Source organism: Macaca mulatta, chromosome 13 (assembly GCF_049350105.2).
Source record: "Macaca mulatta isolate MMU2019108-1 chromosome 13, T2T-MMU8v2.0, whole genome shotgun sequence".
Classification (NCBI taxonomy): Eukaryota; Metazoa; Chordata; class Mammalia; order Primates; family Cercopithecidae; genus Macaca; species Macaca mulatta.
Window position 1 is genome coordinate 107,352,790 of NC_133418.1, and position 13,458 is coordinate 107,366,247.

General features: G+C 45.0%; 1 protein-coding gene across 4 annotated transcripts in view; it reads right to left on the reverse strand.

Moving 5' to 3' along the window:
• Positions 1-3,874: 3,874 nt before the first annotated feature.
• VSNL1 (visinin like 1) overlaps positions 3,875-13,458 on the reverse strand; it is a 115,479-nt gene continuing 105,895 nt past the window's right edge. For all 4 annotated transcript variants that reach the window (XM_028831957.2, XM_015111750.3, XM_015111753.3 and 1 more), the window contains exons 3-4: positions 11,035-11,250; positions 3,875-5,108 (exon numbers count right to left, since the gene is read on the reverse strand). In XM_028831957.2, coding sequence (XP_028687790.1) covers positions 4,911-5,108; positions 11,035-11,250 — 414 coding nt within the window. In that variant the 3' untranslated portion in view covers positions 3,875-4,910. The remainder of the gene's footprint in view (positions 5,109-11,034; positions 11,251-13,458) is intronic.

Genomic DNA, 13,458 nt, shown 5'->3' on the forward strand with positions numbered 1-13,458 from the left:
GAATGCAGTAAAAATGATACTTTGTAATTCCCAAGGCTGGGCCAGAAAGGCAATGAAAAGGAATGAAAGTCCGGCCTTGAGCTCTGGAATACCCATGCTGGAGCCCTGTGCTGGCATGGAGGCAGTCTGACTTCCCTGAGGCTGCCACAGTGAGAAAGCCGAAGCGAGCCCCTGTGAAGAGAGCCTGAGGCTGCATGGACAGATGCCCTGCCAGCCCTCGGTTGCTCCAGACCCTCTGTTTCACCATCTCTCTCAAGCTACATGACAGATCCCAAGCCAGGCTGCCCAAGTGAATCGTTTGAGAATTCATGGCCCACAAAAACTCAGAGATAATTAAGTCATCATTTTAGGTCACTAAACTTTGTAGTGATTTGTTATACAGTGATAGTAACTGGTATCTGGAAGCATAAGTACCAAAATAAAAATAAGCTATGTGGCACTGGGTGGAAGGGCCTCGAGGAGAGTGTTCATGAACAGCCCCTAAAGGGCCTTGCAGAAGCTGTTACCAGAAGCCTGAAGTCTCAAGGATGTTTTTGGGGAGAGCTGAAGGAATTGAGAGTGGGAGAAAAGGTGTTTGGCAACACTGATGCCATGGTAACATGGAAAATAGGAGATGTACCCAATAAGTAAGGTGATCTAGCCAAGCAGATGTCTAGACAAAGCATGAAAAGGACCCCATGGCTGCTCTTTGCTGCCTGTGACACAAGGTGAGAAGAGAGATGAATGAAAAAAAGCAATTACATATAAAGGAGGTGAGACTGTTTCTCATTTGCAGACTCTCTTCAAGGTGAAAACTGATTTTCAAATATGAAATGGCTTCAGTGCAAAAGTCAAATCCAGGATGGGACTGTAAGGTCCTCTGTGAGGACCTCAGAAAGATCTAAGGCAGTGTTTTTAGACCTTTTCAGTCTGCCTTCTAAAGTTGTGCCTTTCGGGTTCCCTCCATTAAACAGTAGGGCTTCTCGGATTATTAGGGGTGTTCTACAGCAATCTCCCAATGAGCCTCTGCTAATGGAGTGGATTTCATAAACTGACACTTGAGAAACCCATAAGGTTTTTAAAATAAGGTCAGCTTAGACTGAAAGACAAAGAGTACAAAATGAGGAGTCTTTCTACTCCTGAAATTGTATAGGCAGGCAGTAGATTGAGAAAACTACTCAGCTGTAAACACTTTTTTTTTTTTTAAATGAAAAAGGAAGGATGGCCCAGAGGGTAGAAACAAGCACAGAAAGCAGAGCCAAGAATCATGGAGAGAAACCCCCAGAGAATAGGACCAAACCGTAGTCAAGGACCTTCCAGGGTGTACCTGGCTGGATTTCAGAATTGCCATAGACCAGAGATTGCCGTGCACTTTCCCTTCCCCGCTTTTTGGATAGTGTGTCTGTTGCAGTTATTCCAAGCCTGTACCACCATTGCCTAGTGCGTGTGGAAGGGAAGAGAGGAGATAATTCTCTCTCGATTTCACAAGCCTTTGGATCACGAAGAATGCAACTCAGTGTGCTATCATTGAAGAACCACATCTGAGGAGCTTTATGTGATGAGCTCTTGGGCCTCAAGCCTGACCCTGAAGTCATAATGGCATGAGACTTTTGTGGTTTCTTGAGAGGGGATGAACAATCTTGCATGGGAAAGGATGTGAACTGTGGCCACAAGGTAGACTGTAGCCGACTGTTTTCCAAAGATGATGGCAACAGTATCTTTTATGCCACATATTCTTCTAGAAACTTGCCTCACCCCATCAAGAGATGGAGTCTGATTCCCTTCTTGAATGTGGATGGGCTAGTGGCTTTCTTGTTACCAGTAGAATACTGTGGAAATGATACTTCGTGACTTCAGAGGCTAAGTCAGAAAAGATAAAACTTCCAACTTTGCATGAATACTTGTGCTGGAGACCACAGCCCCTGTGTAAGTAGCACCACTCCCCCGAGACTGCAGGCGCAGAAATCCCCAATCAGCCCCCAGCTGCTCCAGGCCTGTTTCAGCTCCAGCTGCCACCTGACTGCAACTACATGAGAGACCACGAGGTGGAATCATCCATTTGAGCCCTTCCTTTTCAATTTTCTGGCCCACAGAAGCCAGGAAAAATAATAAAATGATTGTCTTCGTTTTAAGCCACTAGGTTTGCGCGTCAGGTTGTTATGGAGCAATAATAACTGAACCCACTCCCATCACCACCCAATCCTATAGAAACCATTATAATGTGATATTTCCTTTTATTTTATGTGACCTTAGAGTTCTTTTGTGAGAATGCATCTTTCATTTATGTATGAATGTAATACTGGGAAATATATTTTGCTGTTTTTCCCCCATTCAGCATTTTTTAAATGTCCATGTCACCGTGTCCATCGGTCTGTTGTTTCCAGCTGCTGTGTAGCGTGCCATAGGGTGTATCCACTGTATTTTCCTTACCTGTTTCTCTAGTGACAAACCGCTACATTGCCTCCAATACCCGTCTCGCAACTATCCTGGGACAAGTCCCCTTATAGCTCTCAGTGGGAGTTTCTTGGGATAATACACCTGGAGTGGGAATGCTGGGACAGAGGGAATAGTATACTTCTAGCTACACGCTGCTGGCCATCTCTGCAGCATCACTGCACCAGTCCACACTCTCACAGCATCAGGGACTTAAGCGAATAAGAAGATGCTTGCTTGCTGGCCCAGCTTCTACATTTTATTTATAAAAAGAACCAGTGAGTCTGCTGGAGGGTTTGTTTTCCATCACTTCCTTTCATGAAGGTCTTACTTCAGATGTCACCTCACCAGCCTGTGGGTAGGGCCACCAAAGTATCCCGTCTGTCTCCTCCCTGTTATCCTGCCCTGCCCTTCTTCATAGGTGTTATAATTTGGCATTTGTCTGTCTGTGTGTATTTAGTGTGTCTCCCTCACCACACAAGCATGATGTTAGGTGCACAGTAGGTGACCAGTGAAGATTTGTTATGAATGAATTACTCAGGGCCTGGTTTAACCTGGTGCCATTCTGAAGCACTCCACAGCTCCTCACCTGCCCGTCCTCACTTAGTGAGGAAGGAGTCTTGAGATGTACTGCGCCTCCCTGATCTCTCCCTGCCTGCAGTTTGGGCTCACCATGCACAAGGGTGAAGGGTATTAGGACATTCTATTCACATGTAGGACTATCTTCTCAGGGCAGAATTTTGATTCTATCTGTGTTTCAAGTACCATTGGTGTCCTAAGTGTTTGTAATGAGGTCACCATTTCTTGTTGAATGAATAGAATCATTAGTCCCTAGTTTAGTGTTATTTAATGATCCTAAGACAAAGAATGGTAAAAAATGCATTCAATAAAAAGTACTTGAATAAATAATATAGCACTAAACTGTCTGTTACTAAAGCCATTAGCTGTATGTGGCGAATTACATTTAATTACAGTATAAAATTCAGTTCCTCAGTCATGCTAGCCATACTTGAAGTGCTCAGTAGCCATACGTGCAGTTATAGCCAGTGTGCTGTGCAGATGTAGACCTTCCCATCATCAGAGAAAGTACTATTGGGCAGTGCAGTGTAAAAAACTCAGCTCTCTAGGGGCGCATGTTCTGAAAATGCAAACCTGCTTTTAGAGGTTTTGATGGAATCTCTTTTGCCTCTTTCAAGATCAAAAGAGTCAGAGTTCTATTCTGTTATTAAAAATAACTACTTCTGTGTTTTTGCCTACTTTAGATTTGGGAAGACAGACGTCTTCTTTCCTACTGACTTATGTTGGGGGACACCCGCCCGCAGCCTACCTACTGTGTGTGTACAGCTCCACATAGTTGCATTGAACATACCTACTGTGTGTGTACAGCTCCACATAGTTGCATTGAACATACCTACTGTGTGTGTACAGCTCCACATCGTTGCATTGAACATTAGCACCAAAGTCACACTGAGATAGAATTTATTGTCAGAGAATGAACATTTTTTTTCGGATGAACAAATCTGTTCTACTTTTCACATGCCGTGTTCATTGTCCCTCTTTTGGGAGCCTGGATGAAAAGCTGGAAAGTTGCTTTTTTCCCTTTTGTTGTCATTAATTCTTCAAATTCCAAAGTTGTGTATTTAAGAGTAGATTTAGTAAGTTGTTGCTAGCATCTGCTGCTATTTTAAAATTATAAAATAAGAATTAGGGGGAAAATCAATTGTTATAAATTTATTTGGGACATTTATTGCCACCACATTGGAAGCCTTTGAAAATTCAAACAGAAACCAATACACTTCCATCTTTTTTACTTCTGATAAATAATATCTTTGTGTATATGTATATATAGATAGATATACTTAATAAGTCATTTAGCAGGGATTTTACATTTTATACTGCATTCATCCAAAACAGCTCTTTCCAGATCGATAGGATGCAAATGAGGTAAGAATTAAGGCAAACCCAAAAGGCATGCAAATGTAGTACATTTATATTCACTGATAATACAAGCTCTTGTGGTGTGTGGACCAGACACAGGAGCCAAGGGTCCCTCTGTGTCTGTCCAATACTATTTTACAGGAGGGTAGTGACATAGCTTATAATTAAGTTACATTACCGTGGGGGTCTCAGTGCTACTAACATTATGTAATCAAGGAGATACAAGCATTAGCAAAACATGAACAAGAAATCATATAACTCTTTGCAGTACATTTCTGCCCAGGCTTTGGAGGAAGAGGGATTTTTATGAAATGATATTACACATATCACATTGTGGCAGGTTGTTTTGTTTTGTTTTATATATGCTTTTAAAATTCATTAGCAAATGACATTCTCATGCACACAAGTGTTTCAAACACAAGAAGCAAGTCCATTTATAGGTAGTCCAAGCAATATTTGTGTGTGTGTGTGTGTGTGTGGGTGTGGGTGTGTGTGTGTGAATAGCTGCAGACTGAATGGAACATTGAGACTTTTGTGCAGTCCATAGCACTGACATCAGCTCATTTCTGGATGTCGCACTGCAGAAGTAATACAATGGAAGGGTCGCTCTTTGCAGCTTCTTTGAATTCATCCAGTGTAATCTGGTCATCTTTGTTCTTATCCATCTTGCTGAAAATCTTGTCTACTCGCTGCTCAGGCGTCAGGCCATCCTCGTTCATTTTCATCATGATCACAGTGCCTACCATTTTGTAGATAGCCTTGTGGAAAAGAGCATTGTAGGTGATATTACCAGAAACCCGGGAGGACAGAGCATTGTAGGTGATATTACCAGAAACCCGGGAGGACAGAGCATTGTAGGTGATATTACCAGAAACCCGGGAGGACAGAGAGCTCTTCTTGCCTCCCCTTCACCTGACTGGATCCCACCTATCCTCCAAGCCTCAGCTTCCCTTTCCCCAGAGGAGTTTCACTCCTTGTGCTCAAGTTTCTGTGACAACCCATACCATCTCCCCGATCAGAATACATCTCGCCTTTATTAAAATAACGGCTTCGTCTTCCCCACTAAAGAGTACATTCTATGGAACTAGAAACCATGTGCTCCTGCAAGTCCAGGGCTTGGTACGATGCCTGGCACATCGTAGGACTCAATAAATACTGATCAAATGAAAAAGCTTTAGCTGCTGGAACATGGGATGTGGGGCAAGGGGCAGTAGGAGGGAGGGCCAGGTGAAGTGTTGAAAGATGAAGCTGGAGAGAGGGAAATGAGAAGCAGATCACAGAGTTTTTCTAGGATAGGATAAAGAATTTGACTTTATTTCAAATAACTCCTTAAATGCTACTGAATAAGAGATGACATAATCAAATATGGGTGAGTCTTGTGACCAATTGGATATAGAAGAATTTGGGGTGGCTCCCAGGTTTCTGGCTGGAGGAAGTGGTTAGAAAGGGTGGCTCAATGGTGAGATTAGAAATGATGGATTAGGAATAGGTTAAGGGAGGAACACGATGGGTTCAATTTTAAACATTCTGCATCGGCCGGGCGCGGTGGCTCAAGCCTGTAATCCCAGCACTTTGGGAGGCCGAGACGGGCGGATCACGAGGCCAGGAGATCGAGACCATCCTGGCTAACACAGTGAAACCCCGTCTCTACTAAAAAAATACAAAAAACTAGCCGGGCGAGGTGGCGGGCGCCTGTAGTCCCAGCTACTCGGGAGGCTGAGGCAGGAGAATGACGTAAACCTGGGAGGCGGAGCTTGCAGTGAGCTGAGATCCGGCCACTGTACTCCAGCCCCGGCGACAGAGTGAGACTCCGTCTCAAAAAAAAAAAAAAAAAAAAACATTCTGCATCTAGGTGCAGAAAACAGTCAGAAAGCCTTGGGGATTTAGGAAAAGATGAAATGTGGGGCCAACCGATTAGAAACTTAGAGTCTAGTAAGCCAACCAAGCCAGGTGTACCATTAAAGTTGAACTCTGCAAAAAGTTACTTTAGGGAGAGTTGTGGAGCAGGGACTCTGTTTATAAGTTAAAGAGTAGAGTGAGAAGATTTCAATTATCCAGGCCAACTAATTGTATACAATCAATTCTTAATATGGAATTTCCAAAGTATAATTTATTTTCTTTCTTAGAAAAGTGCCTTAAAAATAAATGCCCATCTATACAAAGACTTGCATGAGAACATTCACAACAATATTATTAATAGCCAAAATGTGGAAATGACCCAAGTGCTCATCAACTGTAAACAAATAGGATACAGCTATACAGTAAAAAGTACATACTATTTCAGCAACAGAAGACAATGAATATGCTACCACATGGATAAATCTCAAAAATTTAAAGAAGCCAGACGCAAAAGGCCATATGTGATGTGATTCCATTTGTGTCAAATGCCCAGAAAGGCAGCCAATTCCATGGAGACACAGTGATGTGTTGGCTGCCAGAGCCTGGGGTAGGAGCAGGCCTTTGGGCATAAGGGATCTAATTGGGGGAATAAAAATGTTTTACATTTACATTATGGTGATGGTTGCATATCTCTGTACATTTACTAAAAATCATTTAAGTTGTACACTTAACATGGGCGAATTTATGGTCTGTAAATTATAACTCATAAAGTTGTTTTTAGAAATGCCAATCAGAGCAAACCACTAACTAGAAAGCGCTTTATTTAACAAGTTAAAATCTCCACTGAGATAAAATATTTTGTGTGTATTTACTTTTGTAGCTAGATGGTATTGATGTATCATGGAACACTTTAAGAAAGTTGTCTCTAAAAGAGGCAGACTTTCCGAAATTTCATTTTGTGGATAATTGGTAGACAAGGTCCTGACTAGTCTAGAAGCCAGAGTGGTGCACAAACGAAAAGCAGGGAAAGTGTACCGTGTCTGGAATTTAAAAAGAGACAAATGGTCCATCCATATGTGAGCTGCCACTCTCACCCTGGCCTTTAAAAGGTGAAATCAAAAGCCCTTACATGAGGCAATGGATATGAAGACAACAAGACAAGTGCACTATTAATAAAGTCAGGGTAATAAGAAATGTAAACACAAGAGGTCCCTCCTGAACCTCAGGAAGCAACTCTGAAAATGGCAGGATCTCAATAATTGTATCCATGATGCAGCCCTGCATTTGGGACCGTGAACACGACAACCAAGAAGGGCCGTTTCAGATGCAGACTATTACAGGTAATAATATCACGAAGGCCGGGCATGCCAGACTTGGAACTCGTTGCGAACCTGCCCCTGTGGTTCCCAGCCCTGATGGACCTGTACTGACTTGCCTTTCACTATAACTAGAAAACTGGACAAAAATAAAAGAAATAGCTGTGTTCAGACTTTACAAAATACTGTAATTTACAAGACTGTAATTCCTAGGAGGTGGGAAACAAAGTAGATGAACCCTATGATCTCAGCCTGGAATTCCTTCCTGGACTGCAGCACAAGGAGGAGGGTCCCAAGCAGGGCTGTCTCACCGACTGGAGGAGACAGCAGTTGGAGGGGGAAGGTGAAGACAGCCAGAAGTTTCGGGGTAGAGGACCAGAGAGGAAGCTAGGCAGAGAGCAAACTTCAGCAATCTGCCTAGGAGGTCTCCTCAACGTCTGTCTGGAAACCAGGCTGCACACAGAGGCTGAAGTTTCCGAACAATAAGCTGAACAACTCTTGGTGCTCACACAGGCTTGCAGAGCATTCTAGTTCTTAATGCAAAGAGCTTGCTAAATGCCTGGGCATTCGGGAGGGCTACTGTCCATTCCTCTTCTTTTTAAAGCAAAGTTTCTTGCATGAGTTTTCTATAGTCACTGTCTTTACTTCTTCCACTCCCATTCTCCTGGGCTGCTCCAACTCCTCTGAAACTATTCTCGGTGAGTTCACCTATGGCCTCCAGGTTTCCAAATCCAATTGTCAATGATTACTTTTCTTTTTTACTTCTCCTATCAATAGCGTTTGACATGATTGCGCGTTCCATTCCTTCCCCGCAAAACAGTGTGTTTCCCTTCCAGGACTTCTCACTTCTCCTTTTTCACTTTGACCTTATTGACAATTCTTTCTCCATCTCCTTTACTTATTTGCCTCATGTTCTTCACCTCTAAACATCAGGTTGCCCCAGGGCCTCAGTCCTCTGGAAACCTCTTTTCTATTTATATTCTCTGTCTAGTTATACTCTGATATATCTTCTTTCACTTAAATATCTGAATAAGTATCACCACACACCGGGCTGATTCCAACCAGCCAGAGTACAGAAACCTCACTAAATATATGAGAAAATCAATAAGAACCCCAAAATGGTCACAAGTTGGTCACTGGGCTAACTTACTTCAGAAAACCTACTCTCCATCTGCTCTAAAAGCTTAAAATTATAAAGCTGCCTCAAAAAAGTCACGCTAATTTACATATAACTTACCTGCCTGTCAAAACTAATCTCGGCACTCTATAAATGAAGACAACAAAATACAGACACTATAGTGTAACATTCATAACGTCCAGGAACCAATAAAAATTATTACACGTGTCACAAAGCAGGAAAATGTGACCCATAATCAAGTGAGAAATCAATCCATAAAAGCTCCCCATGAGAATGCTATGCTGAATAGAAGTAAGGAAGAGCTAGAAGCAATGGGGAGAAATGTGAAAGAACTAAGAGAAATAAAAGCAGCCGCTCGCTGACAGCCAGGAGCTGGTCTGGACTGTCCGCTGACAGCCTTGGTGCTGCCGGGAGCTGGCAGGTTTCACACTCAGGTTTCACACCAAACATAACCAATGTCACAAAATACCAGTGACCATGATGGAGCAAGGCAAAAACAAGACCACTCTGTCATTAAATCTGAACACAGACCCAAAACACCAAGCATCTCTGCTTCCTGCTATGATGAGTGGCCACTGCTTCTTCACCCATTAGAGCATTGAGTCGGTGTGTGTGCCCCTCTCCTAGATACCCAATCACAGAAGTGTCCCCACTCCCTGACAGCACCCAATCCACAGTAAACCTCTGCTTCCCCAAACCCTCCCCAAATCACCCTCCCAAAGTGCAGATCCTAGAAGTCCTTTCTAACACCCTCCTGCTGAATTGCACCAAGATTCCCTCACTGCAAGCAGTAATAAACTCAACTTGTGTAAGTGTGGGTATGTCCTTGGGGACTTTGGCTGAAGGGCATTGACAAGGATTAGAGAGAAAAGTTTTGGAGAGAAAGGGATTTGGTGGCCAATGAGGGGAAATGACAAGAAGTCAAAGAAGAGAAAAAAACTTGGAAAAACCAACTCTGTAGGGTCCTTATAGAGAGACCTTGGAGGGAGCCAAGTTAAGTGTGGAAGATGGACAAAAGATTAAAGAGTGAGAAAGATGAGAAAATCAAGCCACGTATTTAGAATTATTGTGCTGTATCTTTTCTGATAATCTGTTTGAAAAAATATATATTTAATTGAATGAAGGGAATACAAATAAAGAACTAAGATGTTAGTTTTCTGGGTATGTTTGAAAGGGAGTGGGCATTGAAGATAGAAGGGGAGAAGCCAACAGAGAAGAAGAGACTAAAGATGTGGAAAGAGAGGGTGTGCAAGTGAACAAGGCCAGCTTCCCAGGCAGCGGGTTGACGGGTGACTTCTCTCTGAAGCTGGGAGGAGAGTGAGAGTGCTGTGGGGACTTTGGGGCTTTGGCTTCTGTTTCTTGCAGTCATCCCATTTTCTTGTGGGGATCCATCCCGCCTGATCTCAGCTCCTGGTGTCTGGATGGGGCATCCCCCCAGCTCCAGGATGGAGCACCTGGCTCTACCTTCAGCAAGTGGTAAATTTCTCTCCTTGGTCAGAGTGGCTGGTGCAGGGGTGGGAATCCATGCTAAGACAGTCAATCAAAGGAAAGCTACTGAATCATGCATCTGCTCTTGCATGCCTGCTAGGCTCCAAGCTCGGTCTGGGTGCTGGGCATGCAGCCGTGAGGGCAGAGCCTCCTCACAGAGCTTGCATTCTGCCGTATATTCCACTGAACAAGGTAATCTGGGGCAGGGACAAACGTTGGGACAAAACCCCTCTTGGTAAGGGTTAGATTGCTTTGGTGTGGGGGTGGAGTGGGCATATTTGGGAAGGGATGTGGGAAGGAAGGCCTCTGTGGGAGGTGGGATAGGACCGGAGATGGAAGTGAAGTGAGGGAGGAGCCCCCAAAGGCCAGGGGAGGACATGCTGGGCAGAGAGAGAGGAAAACCAAGAAGACCTTCACATTGGGAGTGCAGTATGCAGGGGCTGGCGTGGCAGAGGAATCCTGGGTTACTCACAAACACAATGGGCAAAGCCTGCTTGCTGTGGAATGATCAGAACCTGGAAGGATGTCCCGGGAGCCCCTGACAGCCTCGGAACCCCACTAGGTGCAGCTGGAGTGAGGCAGAGCAGAGATATGCCAAACGCAAGAGAAGCTGAGCCCATGACATCCTTTGTGCCCAGTAAGACAGGTTCACGGGAGATCCGGTAGTGAGCGAATGGCAGATGACAATGCCACTGTCATGACAGTGCAGGCCCCAAGGCTTGGTTCTGGGACCTCCCCAGCACTGTGCTGCAGTGGGAACAGAAGCGGGAGAAGTCCAGGCATGGTGTGCAGCTGGCAGGGCTCAAGCAGAGAGAGAAGGAACCACGAAGGCCCTGCACCTAGGAGGCTGCCGTGGGGTCTCCTTCTGTGCCCACCACCCGCCAACCACGCCCCAGGCCTCACCTCGATGATCTCCAGCATCTCCACTCGGGTGATCTTGCCATCACCATCCAGGTCATACATATTGAAGGCCCAGTTCAGCTTCTGCTCAAAGCTGCCCCTGGAGGTGATGGACAGAGCGCAGATGAACTCTCGGAAGTCGATGGTGCCATCGCCATTCTTGTCGAAGGTTCGGAAGGCATGCTGGGCAAACTTGGAGGCGTCTCCATAAGGGAAGAACTGCAAAGGAGAACACATGCAGTCAGGTGTTGGGAGGGGACGGAATTGGGGCGACGAGGTAGGTTCCTAATCACAGCACCACAGGTGCTCCAGGGCGTTGTTAGAGCCTCACCCATTGGAGAGCGGTTTGGCCTGACTGTCAAGGGCAGGCATTAGGGGAGGCTTTCTCACAGCAGGTACTCAGGTATAGGCACCTCATTGTTTCCTGTGGGTGAGGTTGGTGACATGTGGCTTTCAGTCGATGGGGCTTGGAGTTGGTCAACAAGCACCACCTGACGCTAGTGTTGCAGCATCTCTGCTCACTGCCCCCAGGAACAAGACTGAGGCAGACAGCAGTTTCTCTCCCCACACAGGCGGTGCTACACGAACTTCCATGTTCCTTTAGATATGAGAATCCAGCTTCATTGCTGCCCAGTAGGGCCAGAGGGAGGGTGCCTGGACCTAGTTTCTCCTGCCACCAGCCCTCGTCTTGGGCCCACACTTATCCCCTCCCTGGGTGAGGTTCCAGTTTCTGACTTCTTTTTGCAGGGATTTTTCTTTTGCAGAACAGACATTTAAAACCCATTAAAAATAGAACATGACTGGGCTTATTTTCGAGAGACATAAAGAGGTTTCTTCACAGAGCCAACTGTCACCAGGGGTGTGTGGGAGGCAGAGAATGGACACAAGGAGGAAAGGCAAGCAGAGACCACAAGGAGGGAAGGCCATAGGGAATCAGTAGGTGGTGGCCTCAGTTCCCTTGGACATAAGCCTAGGCCAGTCACAAACAGCAGGTAGTACTGATAATTAACAAGGAAGAACTGCAAAGCCCCAAATACAACCAAAAACAAACCGTGTGCTATTTTAAAGCAGAGAAGTTATGTATGTGTTTCTGGATGAAAAACTCTGGGTTCTGGGCTCTACAGACAAGCACTACAAGGTCTATAGAAGATTACTGAGGATGCTCATTGATATCCCTATTCCTTCATAAGTTTTGCCACCTGCTAAGTGGACCAGGTGAGCAGCCTTCATACAGATGGCCTCTTAGCCCACTCTGGGCTATCCGCCTCAAGGAGCCCTTGGTCCATCTTTCTCACTGTGCATCCCGCCCTGGGTCCTGCAGAGCCCTGCTGCCCACTCCTCCTGCACCTAGAAGCACATTGGAAGGTAGAAAATTTCCCTCCAGACATAAGACATACTTTAACAGAGAAGGATTCTATACATGGGGCCCAGGGAACAGCCAAGCATCCCAGGAGGAAGAAAGTACCCATTGCTTATATTTCGGTAGTACCCACTGCTAGGCACAATGACCTGTTCCAGAGACTGTTACTCTGTAACAAATCACCCCAAAAGCTAGTGGCTTAAAATGACAACAATCATTTTATTATCTCACAAAATAAACATTTGAGACCCATTTCTTTTTTTCATCAAACATATCTTTTCCTGGTTACAAAGGACAATGTTCTCTTATGTTCCCTCATCCCCTAAACATATCTTTCATTGCTGTTATCCTTCATTTTTCATTATTCATCAAAATTCACTGAGTTCTTTTTCATGTCGGGCCCCGTCTTGGGTACTATGGTCTCAGAGGGCAGTACCTCAAGGTCTCTGTGTTCCGAGACTGCACAGTTAATGGGGGCACTTTACTCAAAACTGACTTGGTCATGTTACTTGATAAGAACTAGAACAGAGGAGAAGGCAAAGTATTACTAAAGCTCAGAAAATGAGTGTTCATTTCAAGGAGGGAGTTGTAGAGGGAAGGGCTTTCCTTCTTTGAACAGCTCAGCATGACCCCAGCCCCTCACCCCCAGTGCTACTTAGGTGCTTGGTACCTGAGGACAGGCTGCCAGGTGCTGAGTTTTGAACTAAACAATGTTGAACCTGAAAACTTCCAAATAGGCAAGTTTGCTCCTCCTGTGCCTTATGCATGAGTGGTCCTGGTCCCTTTCTAGAGGGTGCCATTTGCTGATGTGTTCATCTGCCTCGCGATTAGAGGCCTGGGTGGAGCTGGCACCTGTGAATCTGACTTGGAGTGGAGCAGAGCGAGCCCCTGGGCAGGATCCCAAGTCCCCTTAGTGCTGTTTACCCGCCAGCATTTCTATGTGCAGTTGGCATGAGACCAGTGGGCACGAAACCTCCATTCATGTAGGTTGCTGGCAATGTAATGCTTTAACTATCTTATGTCTCACAGCCTACTTTAAAGTTAAGGGATATTTCACAGTTTTATCT